Source organism: Sminthopsis crassicaudata, chromosome 4, assembly GCF_048593235.1.
Source record: "Sminthopsis crassicaudata isolate SCR6 chromosome 4, ASM4859323v1, whole genome shotgun sequence".
Lineage (NCBI taxonomy): Eukaryota > Metazoa > Chordata > Mammalia > Dasyuromorphia > Dasyuridae > Sminthopsis > Sminthopsis crassicaudata.
The window spans coordinates 193,529,373-193,548,617 of NC_133620.1; the positions used below are offsets into that span (position 1 = coordinate 193,529,373).

General features: G+C 37.2%; 1 protein-coding gene across 1 annotated transcript; it reads right to left on the reverse strand.

Moving 5' to 3' along the window:
• Nucleotides 1-552: 552 nt before the first annotated feature.
• Nucleotides 553-15,207, reverse strand: AMD1 (adenosylmethionine decarboxylase 1). Its single transcript, XM_074310095.1, has 9 exons — nt 14,683-15,207; nt 6,072-6,158; nt 5,112-5,238; nt 4,260-4,362; nt 3,576-3,618; nt 3,347-3,491; nt 3,158-3,250; nt 2,909-3,064; nt 553-2,777 (listed from the first exon to the last, which is right to left on the reverse strand). The coding sequence occupies exons 1-9, from the start codon at nt 14,790-14,792 to the stop codon at nt 2,637-2,639; spliced, it is 1,005 nt and encodes a 334-aa protein (XP_074166196.1). The 5' UTR covers nt 14,793-15,207; the 3' UTR covers nt 553-2,636.
• Between the last annotated feature and the right edge of the window lie 4,038 nt (nt 15,208-19,245).

Here is a 19,245-nt window from a genome sequence, read left to right on the forward strand (position 1 = left end):
GCAGAAGATCATAACTGGATTCTGTCTGGATGAAAAAGAATGAAGTGGAACAGTTTGAATACTAGGACATTTGTGGGGCAATGGGATCTAGGAGTAAATATCAGAATAAAGAAGCTTTCTGATGTGCTGGCTGGAGACTGAACCTTTGGATTCGGTGACATTTGGAGGGAGCTAGAGGCAGAAGCTGGGAGAGGCAAAGGCCTAGCAGCAGGAGCTCTCAGAACCAAGGAGAGAGATAGGCTTCTAAGACAACTAACCAGGCACGCCCCAGGCAAGATTCTGAAGGAGACAATAAAGGATTTGGACTTGTGATTACTGAATTGAAACTAAGGCTGCTCCCAGAAATCCCCAAGAAACCTGCTCCCAGAGAAAAATTTTAGAGAATATTACAGTTATAATAGGAACGAAAAGGAGAGAACAGATGTCCAAGATGTTTCAGGGAAGAAATAGTTCCATTTCTGTACCAACTCCGAAAATTAAGATGCCAAAGAATTTGGTGAACAGAACCCTGATTTGACATAATGTTAAAAAAAAAATCTCTGAATGTCTCTATACAATTAATTAAGCAAACTTTTATTGAAGCATTAAGTTTTGTGGTACAGATTTTAAAAATACATTTTAACTGATTAAAGTCCAACACCATGAAGAGAGAAATTATGACACCAAAACTTCCCCTCTTCTGATCATACTAGATTAATTATCAGAGGCTTGTTTTGATACTTATATAAATTTGTGCATTTTTCAACTAGTTAGAAAGAGGGATGTTCAGTAAATTAAAAAAAAAAAAAAAAAATCAGACCTCAAGCCAACAAATGTCATCATCAAATCTTTTGGGACACTGTTCAAGAAACAAAATCCACTTGAATTATTGGTCCTCAAAAATATCAAGCACCAAAAAGTATCAGGTGCCACATTACTTACAGATCACAGAATCAAATTGACCAAGTTGGTAGAATGCTTCTTCAATGAAGCATTTAGTCAAACAACATGCTTAAAATAAAAGTCAAAAACAGTGTTCCAACCACTTGATTACTAACCAAGCAGATTTTTTAAAGTTTAGAAACACTAAAAAAAAAAGTGTTTCATTTATAAATACGGAAGGAACAAAACACCACTGCATCAATCCAGAAAGTCAAAACAAAATTGGAGGACAAGAGGAAAATTAATTGTTGGTCTCACAACTGCTAAAATCCCACAGTTATTTGTTGAAAATGCCAACTCTTGAAAGCCTGCATCTACTAGTCATCCATTAAATGACCCATGTTTGAACATGCCTTTATTTTTTAAAAAATCAATAGCATTTTACTTCACTGTCTGTCTAAATAACCTAGACAGTTCTCACTGTGCAGTCATTCACTTGATGCCATCAAATCATGGTTAAAGGAATCACCACATTAATTAAGAGGAACAGATGAAGTCACAACACTATCAAATACAGCATAATAGTCTCATGCACCACAATATCACAGGACTTTCAGTCACAAGATAAAAAGGCATATCAATTCTGCTTGGAACAACAAAATTAGGTTTACAGTATATTGTTTACTCACAATTAGGTTGAAATGGCTGCTAAGGAAAAAGTTATGGTGAATGATCCAAGCTGACCGGAATATCTAGTCTGGTAAATTCCATCTCTTACACTATATCTCCCTATTAAATTTGTTGATTTTAAAAAATTAAGTATTTGAAGGTTTGTGGCTATATATTTGGTGCTCTATTAGTTGTGGAGTATTGAAATAGCATAGTTAAGAGCCTCTATAACTCTGTAAATGCATTCTAATCTTACCCCACACATAGTGGAGAAAGTCTTGGTGCCCCACTCTTCTCCCCCCCCCTGCCAATCATACATCCAAAGAGACCACCAAACCCACCTTGACATGAATTTAGATCTGGATGAAGGTTCTCCCCTCCAAAGGTGAAAAGCTAATGTTAACCAGGGTAACAGTATATTGCTCATTTTATGAAGAGGAGGTGGAAATCACTGAGCTTAAAGAACTAAAGATACAGGGAGCAAAATATGTTCCAATACTCAATTTTTATAATAAAATGATCAGTTCTAGTAATCATTAATTTTCTTAAGGTAAAATTTCTAATTTCTCAAGTGCAAAGAAACTTGTGTTTAAAATTAGTCATTAATTTCATTAGAATTAATAGAGAAAAATGTGGTCTAGAAATTGGAAAAAACTGCCCACAAAAAAATCTGGCAGTAATTTGACAGAACAGTCCCAGATGATTTAGGCTGAGGCCAACACCTAATGAGGACGAAAGCCTTGTCTGTGGGGGATTTTTGGTGATACCTGGAGAAAAATTACACCGTGCATAATCCTAATTGAATTGTTTTTACAAGTGTTGTAAAGTCTCATACAGTAAAAGTTTTTCTCTACATGCACTTCAAGTTCACAGCAAGAGTGGCATAGAATACCTAAACACAGAAGAGAGCAGTCATGCAAGATATCTAACTCCTTGATATAATAATGCATACAATTCAAAATGATTATACTATGATTACATCTAGGGCTTTCCGAAACTACAAGGTGGTGGGTATGGAAAGCATGGCCCCCTGTATCATTAACTAGAAAGCTGCCACCACCTTCTATTTGTGTTCTCTTTTTGCGTTTTTTCTTCATTTTTCTTAATCAACTCTGCTGTTGCTGCCGATTCTTAGCAAAACTGGTAAAAACGAAATTGTAATCATTGAACTGAGCAATCTGGCGATCAAGACGTTTAAACCCTTCAATCTTTTGGGCCGAAGAAAACACTGTGCGACATTTAGAACTCTGGGGGGAAAAAAATTAAAGAAACTGTTTAGAACATATGAAGATCAAAATAAGCTTTTAAGCAATAAAATAAGACTAGTTTTTTTGCTCTATACTCCAGGTTATTGTTAGCAACAATAAAACAGGTTTACCTGATTTACAAAGAGGGTGGTCACAAATTTTCCAGGCTTGAAAATTTCCACTACTTTCCTGATCAGGTCATCGTAAGAGGTCTGACCTATGTTAGTTTCAAAGCTAACATAAGAAAATGCTGGTTCTGGAGTGATGTGAATAGTCCAATAAGTTCCCTTAGAGGAAAAAAAGTTTGCTTCAATAAGAGAACAGTTGGGGGGGGGGGGGGGGGAAGAAGCCAACCACTTTAATCATGCAGAATTACTTACATCCGATTTCATTCCATTCATTGAATACCCACAAGGATTGAACATTGTAGCATCAATGACAGAACCTGGTATCAGGTCACGAATTCCACTCACCTAGAAAATTTAACCCAGAAATTAAGACAATGTCAGAATATTAGAAGACAGTACTTGGCTTAGCAACAAAAGTCAAGACTTAAAACCAAAGCTTACACGAGTGACATCATTTGCAGTAACACCATCTTTCATGTAGAACTGGTCCATAACTGCTGGGTCAAGCTCACTCATCAGAATTTCCAGTGTCTGATCTGGCTGATTAATGACTCTACTCTCTGGAAAATCCAGAGTGTACAAGTACCTATAAAAATAAAAAATTTAACTTGCCAATTATGGAACTAACATAATTCTTAAAAACAAAAAGTATAATTGTATTTAGACATACCAGCAATCAGAATTCATACGCCCCATACAATATGCTGCTCCATCTGTGGAAAAGGGAACAAAGTTTTAATCCAATCTATAGTAATGTCTCATAACCACCTTACAACTCTTGAAATAATTAGGCTAATACCCTTATTACCACAGATTCACAATTATCAGACTTAAGCAGATAGTAAAATGAACAATACAATTACATTAGACATGGCTGAATTTATTAGATTTATTAAAAACAAATCTGATTCATCAACATGGCACTGGTGGTTTGTGCAAAGGATGATCCCTTCTCATTCTTAACTTACTTAGGTAAACTACATGATAGACATGAGGCTAATTCACAATTGCAATCATAAAATGATAGATTCAGACAGAATGTATTAGACTCAACTGTGTGGTTTGCTTTCAACCAGTTTTGACCTTTGGCTTCTTGATCCATAAAATGTTCTGAAATAATACCCCATAAAAGGCTCAAGTATATGTAAAGTAATTCTCAAAAAGTAATTCACACAAAAATCTTGCTAATAGTAATAAAACAAGCTCAAAGGGAGAAATTTGTGCCAAGAATACTAAATGTCATAACTAATAAAACATTTCAACCAGGATCCTTCTGTGCTGACCAAAAAAGTCTTCTATTATTCAATGCCTATTTACAAAATCTAATTAACACATCTGTTTTAATTGAGCTTACTTGGGAAAATTTCATTAAGGAATTCGACTTCTTCCTGGAAATTCCTGTGTGGGTACTCCTGGTGGGAAGGCTTCATGAAATTCTTACGAGAATAAAAGAAGCTCTGAAAAGCATAAAAATAATTTAATTAAAACCCCACATTAATTATCATGAAAATCTCAAATCACTTCACCTGAAATGGTATTGTACAGTTTTAAAAACAAACTCTTGTAACTTTCATTTCTCTCCTCCCAATAAATAAGGTTATCTTAAAAACTTTATTAAAAAATAAGGTTAACTTAAAAGACCAGGGGAAAGTTTATTCTGATTGCTGCCTTCTGTGCTTGAAGAATGGAGCTAATTAAAATTAAATTAATTAATAAAATTATAAAGTAGGCAACTTTTAAAAAACCCAACTTCACATAGTATATGTGAACTTTCTTAAAGCTGTTTTATTTCCTAAGATAAATGTTCAAATGGCTTAGTCACCCTTTTAAGAAACCATAGCACCCTTTCTAATATGTCAGAGAGCATTGTATATGCATTAAAGAACTGTGTGAACATTAGTTGATCTGTCACAACTATATATACACACACATATATTTATCTATACCATAGGCCAAGCGTTACCATAGTGTCAATAACATAAATTTGGTGTAAAGAACTCCTTCCACCAATGATGTTCATAAAAACACAAGATCATCCACAAAATCATCCAAATCCCTTTAACAAAATGGATTTTTGTTAAATAACATAACAATTACATGGAAAAGCTATTCTTTCCTGTGACCTACCAAGAATTTATCTACACAAGACATTGATATTTTGTTCTAGCATGTCACCAATACAAACAAGTGTTCTTTGTATACTTACTTGAATTGAGTCAAACCCACTGTACTCCCTAGCAAGCTCCAACAGGGGGACCAGTGCTTGCAGTAAGAGGGTGGTACCACATGTCTTCAAAATGAAACGTCTCTTGGAGACAAACATGCTACTCTCACTGCAGGTTTTAAGAAAGAAACCCAAGATAATCACTGTAATAGTTCATGACTATAAGTCATCATGTAGGAATAATTTAAGTACAAACTTCTAAGTCTGGATTGTGTCTACAAAGTGAAATTAGTATCATATAATCCCAAATTTCCCAGATATTATTTACATGTAAGACCATCTTGATGTGATGTGTTCATTAAAGTCTACAAATTATTCAGTACCTAACAAGGTATTCAATCAACATAATTTCTAAAGAAAAAAAGCAATCCTAAAACCAGCACATGATGAACAGTTTCCTCAATGATTTATTTAATTTTTTAAATAGTGTCCCAAAAATTCGAGTGTAGGTATTAGCTAATCAGCTTTTGAAACAAGATTTGATTCTGAGATCAGATCAACCCAATCAAAAAGCTTTTTGTTTGCTTTTTTCCAGAGGCTGAAAAATTAGCAAACAGTTTATTGACACTGCTTTATAATGACATTTATAAAATATTATGTATATCCTACTTTACTTGGTAGAAGCAGAACCAGGAAGGAATCTAGATCTTATAATTCCCCAAACTAGCACTGTCTTCTTCCAAACTTCTTGCCAAACGGTCATTATTTACTCAGAGTCTTAAAAGCCTTTAATAGCTTAAAATAGCGTGAATAAACCAAATAGAATACCCCCCAACATATTTCTGTATAGTTTAATAGTAGTACTTTTAGTAGCTTAGCGGCCTTTAATATAAGGATCATGCCCTAGCAGCTTCTGTTTATATCAAACTTTTAAATTTAAGTGCTTCGGAATTAAAATGAGAAAGGATAACTATGTATTCTCTTAAAATTGTTTAATTTTACCTGAGTACATAAGCTTCCTGCTTGTCAGTTTTTGTCACACTTATGATTAAACAATGCACATTCTCCAAAAGTTTGTCCCACTCAAACCTATAAAGAAAAAATTTACATAATTAGTTTTTATACCCTTTGGCCCTTTGACTTTCCAAGAAATTTAGGAGAACTTAACCATATTAACATATAACCAATTAACACCATAGATTTTTCTTTCTGGTATCAAAAATTGCAGCTCAGTCATACCAAATGTTCACAACATTTAATCTACTACTCATTCAACTACTAGGCAAATAATCTTATGGAGAGATACAAAAGAAATTCTTAATTCTTAAAATTCTTAAATTGGAGTCTGAGCTTTTTAAAAATATCAATAACTTTTTATTCCTAGTTTTTTCCCCGGAGGATAACCTGAACAAGTTTTATTCTCCAAGCACAATATTGCTTAATTTCTTTATTGCTCCCTAGCTTTAGAAGCCAAAAGGTTATTATATTCCAGCTTCTTTGTGTAAGCAGAGGGGAGAGAATAATAAACCTGCTTGACAGCTGCCAAGTCAGATAGACCAGGCCTGTCTCTCCTTCCAATTATTAGTATACTGTCTTGTCTTCCCTTTGGAAGTCACTACCTTTTTTCACACAGCCAGAATAGCAAACACCAACCTACTCTTCAATGGCTTACAAACCAAAAGGGGTTGGAGGGTAAGAAGAACTCCAGGTAAAGGAAATAAGGATACTTTTTCCTAGAAGTCCTCAGGAGGCATTTGCCATCATTCTACTATGATCATTCTACTATGCAGTGTATCTGCTTCTGTCAGGATGACCTAAATGAAAACATTAGAGAGGACTTTCCAGGTATTTGTGTTCCATCATAGTCTTCATTTGGGATTTTCGTTATCAAAGATATCTGGAAAAATTAGCAACTTCCTTCTTTTACAGAACTTGGGTAAACAGGACTTAATTAAGGTCACAAAGATTTGAACCCAGGAAGATCTTCCTGACTCTAGATCCATTCCATTCTACTGTAGCATACACCTCACTATCTAGGAATACTTTGAATATCTTTTCATTTAGCATTCAGGATTTAAGTGTGGATCCATGCTTAAGTTTCTGCCATACTAATTTCCAGTTTTCCCAGCAGTTTGTCAAATAGTGAATAATTATCCCAAAAGTTGGGATCTTTGGGTTTGCTGTAGCAATTGACTATTATCATTTGAACCTAACCCAAATGGTTTGTGACCGCTGTTCTATCATAGTCTTATATCAGGTACAGCTAGTCCACAAATTATGGCATATGAATGTTATGGAATATTATTGTTCTGTAAGAAATGACCAGCAGGATGAATACAAAGAGGCTTGGAGATACTTACATGAACTGATGCTGAGTGAAATGAGCAGAACAGGAGATCATAAATACACTTCTTAAACAATGATAATGTATGATGTATTCTGATGCTTATTTTTACCTTCTGAAGCCACATATTGTATCTAGGATATACTATAACACATTTTAACATGTATGAGACTGCCTGTCACTTAGGGGAGGGGGGTGGAGGGATGTGGATACAAGGGATAATGTTATAAAAAATTACCCATGCATATGTACTGTCAAAAAATGTATAAAACTATTTTTACATGTATTTGGGAAAATAGTTAACACCTTAAGCATAATATATTTAAGGAAATATAAATTAAATGGGGTATAGATCTATAGATATACTGATCTGTGGTCCCTTTCCAAACTATATCAAAGTAAATGCTATTTTAAATGGCATGTGGCTTTTCAACTGTCTGATATTTCAAGATCAATTTTAATAACATGAAAATATTAATAAATTGGATTACATATTAGTTGGTCAGAGGAATATGAAAGATGTTGGGCTTTCAAAGGAAAATATTTGTATAAAGAAGTGTTGATCAATAAAGTAGTCTGTTACTGGCCGATCCCTTCTGGATAACTAGTTTAGAAAACAAAAACTGTTGTGGGGAATTTTTCAAAGTTCAGCTCTTTATAGGAAAAGGTTTATTTAAAAACATTTTTGCTAAAAGGCTTTTTGGCCTAGACTGTGGATTCCTTTAATGTAAATCATTGATGCTGTAAAGCTTGAGAGCAATGACGTAGTCAAGTATGGAATGAGTTCCGGGAAAAGTTAATGCTGAGGTTTCAATTACTATATTTGCAACTACTGGTCCTTAGCCTTTACTGCAAATTTCTTATAACCATAAAAACCTTCCACAGCTTAAAAACTGCAGAATGACTGCCAGAGTTCAAATTTAAAGCTTTAGTACAACTATTAAATTAACTTCAGCAACAAATAAAATACTATTTCGTGTTACCCTAGTAAAACAAAAAACAAAACACCAATTTATGTTCCTTACTCTGCTTTGATAAGAATTTGCTTAGTGGCTTAATATGAAGAGACAAAGACATTAATTAATTAAGTATTTGGAAATGTTCTTAATCAGCAAAGTAAACAATTATTTCACTCTCATTTGACAAATGTGGAAACCGAGGCTCAGGACTTTTTTATAGGTTACAAAGACAGATTTCCTGAAATCCAGCCTTCAAATGAAGGTGGCAGTGGTCCTGAAACTTAAATAGGAAAAAGTGAATATCCCACTTTATATATATATATAAAATCAAAGTGATATGAAATTGACTATACCTTTTAAGAATTGCAACAAACTTCCTTTTCTTCAGCTTATACATAAAACCAAATGTAAGATACTATTGTTAAATTAGTACATAGGAGTTGGCTCAAAGAGAAAATAATTGAAAGTTCACTTCAATATGTACAAATCCAGTTCAGGAATCAGGAAACTATTTCCTATAGTTTATTTTCAGTTACTTGTCATTCTGCCTCCCCAAGTCTATTTCATTCCCTCATTCAGTATATTCAATGACTATGCATAGAAAACAGTGCTATAGTGATGCATTCATGAAAAATTAAGCAATACACAAAGGTATACTCTAATCTGTATAATGAAGTGGGGATAGAAGGGAAAGGTAGATAGTTCTGAGCATAGCCCCCAATAGTATCAATAGGAAAAGTGAAGAGGTTCCATCTTGCAAGTTTTTCCAGATAATGTAACAAGCACTTCAAAGTATTTGAAAATTTTTTTTATCATTTCAATAGTATTCTTCCCCCAAAATGACATCCAAAAATACTTCACTTTTCACTCATTCACTTTTGCATAACTAATAATTTGCATAACAATGTTTTTCTCCTAATCCTTTGAGAAACAGATATAAGTTTAACATGTGTAATTCTTTCATTTCCATTATTTCCAATGGTGTGGGGGAAAATTAGAAAAGGGGGAAAAACCCAGCATACAAGCAACAATGACAAAGATGAAAATACCATGCTTTAATCCATTCTCTCTGGATGTGAATAGAACTTTTTATTATCAAATTATTGCCTATTCTTGGAGACTTGCATGAACTGATGCTGAGTGAAATGAGCAGAACCAGAAGATCACTATACACTTCCACAACAATACTGTATGAGGACGTATTCTGATGGAAGTGGATATCTTCAACATAAAGAAGATCCAATTCACTTCCAGCTGATCAATGATGGACAGAAATAACTACACCCAGAGAAGGAACACTGGGAATTGGACGTAAAATATTAGCACGACTATCTATCTACCCAGATTACTTATACCTTTGGAATCCAATACTTAATGTACAACAAGAAAATTGTATGAGATTGTCTTTCATCTAGGGGAGGGAGTAGAGGGAGGGGAAAATCTGGAAAAATGAATACAAGGGATAATGTTATAAAAAAAAGTACTCATGCATATAGTCAAAAAAATGTATAATTATAAAATTATTGCCTTAAGTCACCTCATTGTTGAAAAAAGTTACTGACAATAAAAAAAAAAAACCAAAGCAGCCCCAATTAAAATTGGCTTACATGTTTAGGTGATATAGTATTAAAAGAAAAAAATTTACTTTCATCTCTCCTCAAAACTATCAAACTGGTTCTTAAATCTGTTTTCCAATTTACTTTAAATGGGTAGAAAAATTCCTTGGGACATCTATTACATAGCTCTTTCTGCTGATGTCTCTACTTAAAAAAATGTTAGAAACATGGTGTTTTATAACCCACTAAAGAGCAAAAACCAATTCTCAAACTATTTGCTGCTGTATTTTGTTAGTAAAGAATTGGAAACAAAGTAGATACCCATTGATTGAAGAAAAACCCAAAAACTATATAGTTTGACATAGTTCCAAACCGCACTCCAGAATGACTGGGTCAGTTCACAGGTCCACCAAAAATGTATCAGTGTCCCAGTTTTCCCAACATCCCCTACAACATTGGTCATTATTTTTTCCTTAGTCAATCTTGTCAATCTGACAAGTGTGTTATGGTATCTGAGTTGTTAATTTGCATTTCTGAGCAATATATTTGGAGCACCTTTACATATGACAAATTAGTTTCAATTTCTTCATCTGAAAATTGTTCATATATCCTTTGAGCATTTATCAATTGGAGAATGGCTTGAATTATAAATTTGAGTCAATTCTCTATGTTTTGGAAATGAGGCTTATCATATCCTTGGGATGAAAAAGTTTTCTCAGTTTATTGCTTCCTTTCTAATCTTGACTGCATTAAATTTTTATTATGTAACCAATAATGATCTCGAATTCTTCTTTTCCTCCTCAACAGATCTGAGAGGTTTACTATGTTCTTCAAATTTATTTTCTTTATTATTTATTTATTATATATTTATTATTATTTATTATTCTTTATATACATATATAATCAATCTTTTCTATTGCTATTTTCATAAAATAAGTATGAAAATTCCTGTTTTTTTTTTAATTCAGAAAAATGTTCATTAGTGTCAGACTTCATTATCCCAATTTGGGTTTTCTTGTGCTTTTTCTAACTTTTCTTTTCAAGCAACTGACCTATAATAAGCTTACTTTTACTATATTCTTCCCTTTCACAGGTTTGGCGTGCCACTCTCACCCTCACCTTTAAATCCTCATTTCTCAACCACTTTTTCATTTTCAACTAAAAATATTCACCAATGTAAATATCTTTATTGGCTAAATTTCAGAGGCCTTTTCTCAGTTCTCATCTTTATCTCTCTTTAACAGTGAATACTGTTGCATTCTCCCTTCTGGATGTTTTCCTTCCTCTGGGACATAACTTGGTTCTCCTTGTCATATCATTTCTGTTCAGTCTTCCCATTCCATTTTATTAGATCTGGTACTTTTCCCTCAAACTCAGTTCAAACAGAATTCATTATGTTCTCCCCTTTTCCATCTAAGTTCATTTCTATCAAGGACATCATTCTACCAGAACCTCTTTAAAGGTCTTTCACATAAAGACTATTTACATACTACCCAAGATATAGGATGTACTCCAAACCTACCAGTGCATAGGCAGTGCACAATAATGAAATGTTACCACTAGATGGTGGATAAGGCACATAAAGAGCCAGGGAGACCTTTCTGGGTTCAAATCTGGTCTCAGGCATTAGCTGTGTGACCCTAGGCAAGTCACTTAACCTTGTTTGTCTCAATGCTATGTCTTGGAGAAGGAAATGGCAAATCTTTGTGAAGAAAAAAACCAAATGGGTTATCTTCTCCTCAACTCCTAATTCTTTTGATGTTATTTTCTTCCTGTTCAAAAATTTCTTTTGGGAATTGCACTATTTTGGATTTTAGTTTGGAAGGGAATTGGGAACTTTCAATCCCTATATTTTGATGAGTGAATTGACCCTCAAGAGATGCAATAAATGTATTACAGCTGTGAATTAAAATTCAAGCTTAATGATCAGAATGTCCTAATAATGAATAAAACGAATATATTTCATTACACCATACAAAGCATGTCACAACTTGTTTAGTGCACACTGCACTAAACACTTCTGAATCTTGTAAAATGCCACAAACTAATCAAGGTAATTGGCAAATATGCCAATAGAAATGACACTATTTTGTATTTTTAAACACACCCTGGAAATTTACTTAGTTTCTTAGCCCTTTTTGCTTATGTTATGGTCAGGGGTCAGAATTTCCTTATAGCATTTACATACACTTCCATCCCATGTATTCCCAATAAATTGAGAAAGCCAAGGTTTGTTTATAACAAAAATTTCTTATCTTACTACTTACTTACATTTATAAGCTGAATAGCAAATTTAGTGCCTGAATCTAAAAGTTCAGGTCAGAGAGATGAGAAGTAGAAACTAGGTTAGTCGGCCTATAAATGAACAGACACACTTGTCTATCCACACCACTTGTTTTGGAAATCCATTGGGAGTACCTCAGAGAGCTCTTTTCCCCTCTAAGGTACTCAATAAAAATCCCTAAGCATCACCACAAAAAGAAACTAGTAATTTTGAGATATAAATTTCCAAAAAAGTTCAGACCCTTTCATACAGTAATTATCATTCTTATCAACATTCTTCAAATTCTACCTACCACCTTGTGAAGGGGAACTTCTCTGGATGAGAATCCCAATCTATTGGAATTAATTGCCTTGAATCATTGTATTGTTGGGCCAACATAAATGTAGTTGCTACTGTTGTTTGATTCTCTACCCACTTAAAAATTTAAAAATATGCAATAGTTCATTACATTCATATGCCATAATTTATTCAGTCATTCCCCAAATGATGGCTATCCAGTCCACTTGCAGTGGCTGCTACAAACAATTCTTGCAGAGTAGGTCCTTTTCCTTCTTATGTCTTTAGGATGAAGCTCATCCTTCTCCAAGAACTATTTGATTCATGGGGAAAATCTGTTGGCCAAGGCAATCTGTTTCTGTAATAATTAATATGGACACATAAAAGGGAAAATAGAAGAAAAAGTAGCATCCTTGCAATTAAAGCCTTAAGTGCCACACAAAATTATGGCATATGAATGTAAGAGCCAATGTAGTTAAAGATCAGAAATCCTTTCAAAATTTACAGCACAAAAAGTGCCTAGAATGACTCCATAGCATCTCCTAGTTTCCTCTTACCCCCGGTTCCCTTTATCGGACAATTAGGACAGAGTGGCAGCCAACATTCTTCAAAATCTCATTGGTGGATAGCCTTAGGGCCTAAACATTCTGCCTACCCAGAAAGCTCTCATTGGCTCAACTTTTCAATGAAGAGGAGAGACAGCTAGACCTTAAGGCAGAGCGAAGAACCTCACGTGTAATCGTAGTGGTGGCCACGGGGGAGGAGAGGAAAAGGGGGTGCCGCAGTGAAATGAGGGAAGTTAAAAACGGTTTAAAAAGCACATTGGGCCTCCTGAGTCACTACAGGCCAATCTATACTAGGTTCAATGCAACTTCTTTCAGCTATAATTTATTATTACTACCTTGCATAAAATACAGGCTAGGATTCCCAAAAATGCCATTTAAAAAAGGCATTTGCCTCCAAAGGCCACCAGTCGCCATCTAGGAAATTAAGTTACTGAAAAAGCATCTGGCGTTTGTGCTGTGCCCTCAAGTGCCGGGAGCACGGGCCCCGAGGCCCCAGATCTCCTTGACCAAGCTTAAGGCATTTAAGTAGCATAATACGTTACATGCAGAGCATTATGTCCCCAAAGAGAATTGCAGGATGGGCTTCAATCCTATTAACGTTGCATTCCAGTTCCCCAGGTCCCCGATCTCACTGGCTCAAGTAACAGGTTATACTGCACAAGGTCAGAAAAGCCTCCAACCAATACTTCCTCTCCTAGCCTACAGTCACGGGATTCGTCAAGCCCCTAAGGCAGCCGCAGACCAGCCTCGAGGGCCAAGACCTATCCCAGGTACCCCCGAGACCGCTCAGGCCACGCGCTAGGCCAGAGGTTTTGGTGCAGAGCCTACCCAGGCGACAGAGGTGCCCCCCCAACCCCCACCCAAGGCCGCCCAGGGCACTGCGACACCGCCGCCTCCCGCTCACTCCCCACCACATGGAGGCAGCCTGCAGGGACTCGACTAATACACAAGGGGGAGGCCTCGGGAGGCGGGTTTTTATGGCGGCTCCGCAGGAGGCCTGGTTAAACGAGACCCTACTACTAAGAGGAACCGGGAGGAATTCCCCTTCCTCCCGGCGGCGGCGGGAAGAGTAGTCTGCACTCTTCCCCAAATTCCCAGCAGGAGGCCGGGGAAGTGGTGGTGGAAATAGCTGATTTGAAGTCACCTAATGGTGAGGGAGGAACGTCCCGAGATAGAGCTCCAAAATAATTAGGTCGGAACCGGTGTCGCCCACCTCACCTGCCAGGGAATGGAAGGGAGAAACCACTGACCAGTGATCCTCTTTTTCCCTCCCTTCCCAGCGGGGGCGGCGCCCAGTATCCCGGATGGGTGAACATTCCATTCCTCAATTACCTGAAGCCCGCGCTCCCAACCCCACCCCCGACTCGAGGAAGGACGTTACCTGAGCGCGGCCGGCACGAGGCAGAGGCCCCCACAGCAAACGGCGCCCCAGTCCCCCCCCCGCCCCATCCTCATCACGAGAAATTAGAGCGCCTACTACCGAATATGGGCTTTTACCACCTGACGGAGGGTAGCATGCCCCTGGCCCTCTCGACACCTCCGCCGCACCCCCCACCCACCCTTTAGATCGGCCCGCAGACCGCTTATCCGTGCTTCCAACCCTTCGGTCCCCCACGCGTAGCCCCGACCTTGGGATGGTGCGGAGATCCCCAGATCCTTTGCCGTCGTCTGGCTGCTGCCGGTAGAACCAAACCTCCAGCAGCTTCTCGGTCCCTTCGAAGAAGTGTGCAGCTTCCATCACTGTGAGACAAGCGAACAACCAACAACCACAGAAAATCAACTAAATTAAATCTCTTCTCCCGCCGCCGCCGCCTCCGCCGCTGCGGGTTGTTCCTGCTGCTTCTTTAAAGTTCAGGAGGTTTTTTTTTTGTTTTTTTTGTTTCTTTTTTGCGTGCGTGTGGTTCTTTTTTTGCTTGTTATAATTTTATATTAACTTTAAAAAAAATTAATAAAATTTTTCCCGGCTTTTTTTTTTTCTCCTCGTGCGAAAGTTGAACGTGAGTCTGTGTTGGAAATAGAGGCAGATGCTGTTCAGTCTCTTTTACTCCGCTGGTTCCCGTTACAGAGAAGAGCATAGAGCGAGCGCTAGCTAATGTCGCCGGCCATACTGTGTAAGCGAGGACGCTGCGTGAGCAAGTCCCTTATATAGGCCCTCGATCCTCGGGGTCCGGAAGTGACGTATGCCACCCCGCCCATCCCGCTCATAGCCCCAGTTGGCTGTCAATCATTTTCCGTCTCAGTTTGGGGCGGGCCTCCAGCGAGCGCCGGGAAGCAACTAGCCTGATCAATCTTTTGCCATGGCTCCCTACAGCGGGCGATACTGGAGAAGGAGACCGCGTTTGCACTTCACTTATGTGGGAAACCAAATCGGGGTGAAGGGGTCTAAATAGAATTGGGAAAATGTACTTGTCCCGGAGAGCTAATCTTTTCAAAAATTCAGCTAACGTGGGCGGGTCCTCGTCCCCTAGCTGGGCTGGGCTGGGCGGTGTGCAGGGCGGGGCGGGGCTGGGCTGGGCTGCGCTGCGGGGGCGCGGCTCTTTCCCTTTTCTGTGGGGTGGGTTTGGTCGCTTCAGCTTCTGCTAGACCTCGCTATGCTCCGCGCACATTTCCCCCGAGGCCAAAAAAAAAAAAAAAAGCATTCACTGTTTTAAAACTCTACGTGTTGCCCTTTTCTCTGCACTTGCAAAGATCGGGAAAAGACACATTCGTTTCATCTTTTGCTCCAGCGCGTGCGAATGGGAATGAATCCGTACCGCTTTTACACAATAGGCAGAAGCTGTTGGGGTTTGCCTTCTATTTTAAAAAGGGAAAGCTAAGCACTGGCGCCCAGCCCTAGAGGGCTCTGAGTCTCCTGCCCGCGGCGTCCATTAACCTGTTTTTCCTTGGAAGCTTATCTAAGCTCCGAGAGTTTGTGGAGCTGGGAGCTCCTGCAGCTGACAACTTCATGCCTCAGTGGGTCAGGTTGTGAGAAGGAGGATTTGTTCTGTAAAAAAATCTAAAATTACAGAATACTGATGGGACATTAACTTAATGGTAAATCTGAGGTCTGATTTGTCACAATCTCAACCAACTGGAAAGTGATCGATGGGAAGAGGGGCGTTGGAACTACGTCTCGTAATTCTTTAGGTATCTTAGTAAATAGGAAATTTAGTGTTCTGCAATAGGTCAATTAGGACTATTAAGAAACACATCATTGTTGGGATGACTAATTCGCACAAAATTAATAAATGCCTGACAAAGTTAGGAGGGGGTCAAAATGTCACAGTGAACCTTTCCATTCTTTTGTTATTTTTTTGCTTGGAGAACTTAGAAGGTAAATATATCACGAAACGAAATATATTCCTCTCAAGATGAGAAAAGACCTCCAAACTGGACTTCAGGATGTTGCCAGCATGAAAAAAAAAAAAAAAAAAAGCTACTGGAAAAGCGGTTTGAGCTTGCGTTCCAGATACCCTGCAGGGTTATATACTTGTCCAACAAGTACAGGGGTTTGTTCACATTTCTCCATGAAACTTGTTGAAAGCAGCTAGGTATTGAGGTTATGATATTTACTAATAATCTTTCCATCTTGTACAAAAACATTTGACTGCTTAAATAGGGGTTATGAACTCCCAGATCATATAGTCCATCTTTCCATTAGTAGAGGCAAAGACAAGCAAATGGGTAGGCAAGTCAAAGCTGTTTATTATTATTATTTTTTTTAATGGAAAGATGTCTTGTAATACTAATTGGGATGAAGATGAAAGTAGTAGTGCCATGTTTTTACAAGTCATTCCACTCTTTGGCTTTAAGCAGTTGCTTATAGAAATGGAGACAACAGTGTCTGTTTAACTACCTCAAACACTACTTGTACTATAAACATTATTTGTCTTATAATTGCTTGTAATTAGTTGCTTTTCAATTGCTACCATATTATTTTTTCCAATGTAATTTGAGTCTTAATATAGTGATGAGAACAATGATACTGTATAACCTTGTTAATTTGATGGAGGTTAATTTAAAATTATGTGTAAATTAAAGCAATTACAATTTCCAAGTCAAATAATTTTTACAGAATCAGTTTTAGAGCTGGAAGGATCATAGGATCATAGATTAAATCTAAGGTCATTTAATGATCCAAGGAGGTTTAACCTGAAGTCCATGTATAAGTTATGGTTTCCTTTGAAATCTCATGTAATTTTAGGTATTTAAGAACATTATTCTGAGATGAGATCCAAAAGGTTAACCAGACTGCCCAAGGGGTCTAGGGCAGAAAAAATGCTTAACAACTCTTGAAAATCAATACCTCACTTTAGAGAAAGAAAACAGAAGCCCAAAGATACGTACAAGGTGATGAAACTAGTTATGTCCATAGTAGTACAGCTGGGATTAGAAACCATGTGTTACCATCTAGAAGCTATTTCAAATCTTGAAGTTGAGAATCTTCATGTGCTTAGTTTTTAAAGTGTTAATAATCCATGGAGAGACAGACTATACTTTCCCCCAGAATCAACAAGTCCCAAAGTGAACTCTTTTTTCCCATTCCTTTCCCCAACAAGTCCAGTTCTGGTGAGTAAAATCATGGTACTATCCATCATTTTCATAATTTCAAGGTCTAGCAATCTCCTCTGCCTGGAATATTCTCCCTTTTCAGCTCAGCCAATTGCCTACAGAAAGTCCTAAGCCTCTTAATCCTATCTTCCTGCCGTTAACGATATATTTAACTTGTATATAGCTTGCTTTGTATGTGTTTGCATAGTCTCTGCCTTAGGATGGTAACCTCCCTCTGGTCCTGGACAGTTTTTTTGTTTTGTTTCCTTGATATCCCCAGCACTTAACACAAATGCCTGGAGCTACCTTTCTCCTGAGTCAGGAATCTGACCTCCAGCTGGAGCTCACTCTCCCAGGAGTCTGCTTATTTCAAGTCCTCCCAGCCCTACTTAAAAATATAGTACATATACTAAGGTACTAAATATGTGCAAACTAGAGAACCATTATCTCATCCATCACACTGAGTAAACACCCTGTTGTAAGTATCCTTGTTTCAAGTACACTTTTCTAGAGTTCCAGCCCTCTACAACCTGGCATATAGTAGGTACTTATTAAATGTTTATTAATTGATTGATGACTGGACCCCAAAAGTAGTATTAGATATCTAGAGGATATTGAGTGCCCTAGGAATTTGTCTTTTATTTCATTATATTGTTAGATAATTTTTCTGTTCTTTATTATTAATAAATTAGATAAAGACATAAAAGTATGCTTATCAAATTTTCAGATAACGTGAATCTGAGAGAGGCTAGATAACACATTGTAGAATGAACTCAAGAGCCCAAAAGATAGGTCAGGCTAGAATAATGGACTGAATCTAACAAAATGAAATTTATTAGACATAAATATAAAATGTACTACCTACATTTAACAAATTAACAAGCTAAGGAAGGCTGAGGGAAAGGAAGGAGCAACTTTGGAGTTTTTAGTGGACAAAAAGTTCAATGTGAATCAATCACCTTCCAACCACAGTGTTTCATTGGGTCTGTGGTTTCATCAAAATAGATACTCTTAATTCTCTTTAACAGTACATTTCAACTGTTCCATGCATGTTCATCTGCTTGTCTATATATATTTACAGCAAAGTGTCTCCCTAATATGTTGGGGATCTTTTTTTATTTCTCTTGCATAGATTCCAGTGTAGCACATAGCCTGTTGTTCAGTTGCAGTTCTCCCTTCCACATCACAAATTTCCCCATTGTTTCAGTATATCAAGGGCGGGCATAAGGAATTAAATGGGAATTTAGGAATTTGTGAAAGCCACAGATGACACCAGAAGGCCAGGAGACTGTAACAGAGAAAAACTTTAGAAACTCAGAAATGCATAAAACATATGTATAGTATTGTATCCTATCAACGTTTTATCTTCTAAAACCATAATAATTCAAACTTTTCTGGTCTGGAAGGAGAGCCAAACAATTTTGTGTTGGCACTGGGCCCCTAACCCCAGCAATATGGAAGGGAATCACTACTTCTTTGTCCTTGTTATATGACCAGCATTTATATATTTGTTTTGTGGCATCCTTTATACTGTGTCTCCTATGTAATTCTTTATTTGTAATAAATAACAACCTACTCATGTCCACTATGAGCCAAATCACCATTCATCTCCATCATATTGACTAGCCTTTTTGGTGAGTTTATATTTTATGCCTGAGAAA

Coding starts and splice junctions, on each gene's coding strand:
- AMD1 (XM_074310095.1), bottom strand. CDS start 14,792: ATGGAAGCTGCACACTTCTTCGAAGGGACCGAGAAGCTGCTGGAGGTT. Junction 4,363..5,111: donor GTGGGTTTGACTCAATTCAA/GTAAGTATACAA, acceptor TATGCTTTTCAG/AGCTTCTTTTATTCTCGTAA. Junction 3,065..3,157: donor TGAATGGAATGAAATCGGAT/GTAAGTAATTCT, acceptor TTTTCCTCTAAG/GGAACTTATTGGACTATTCA.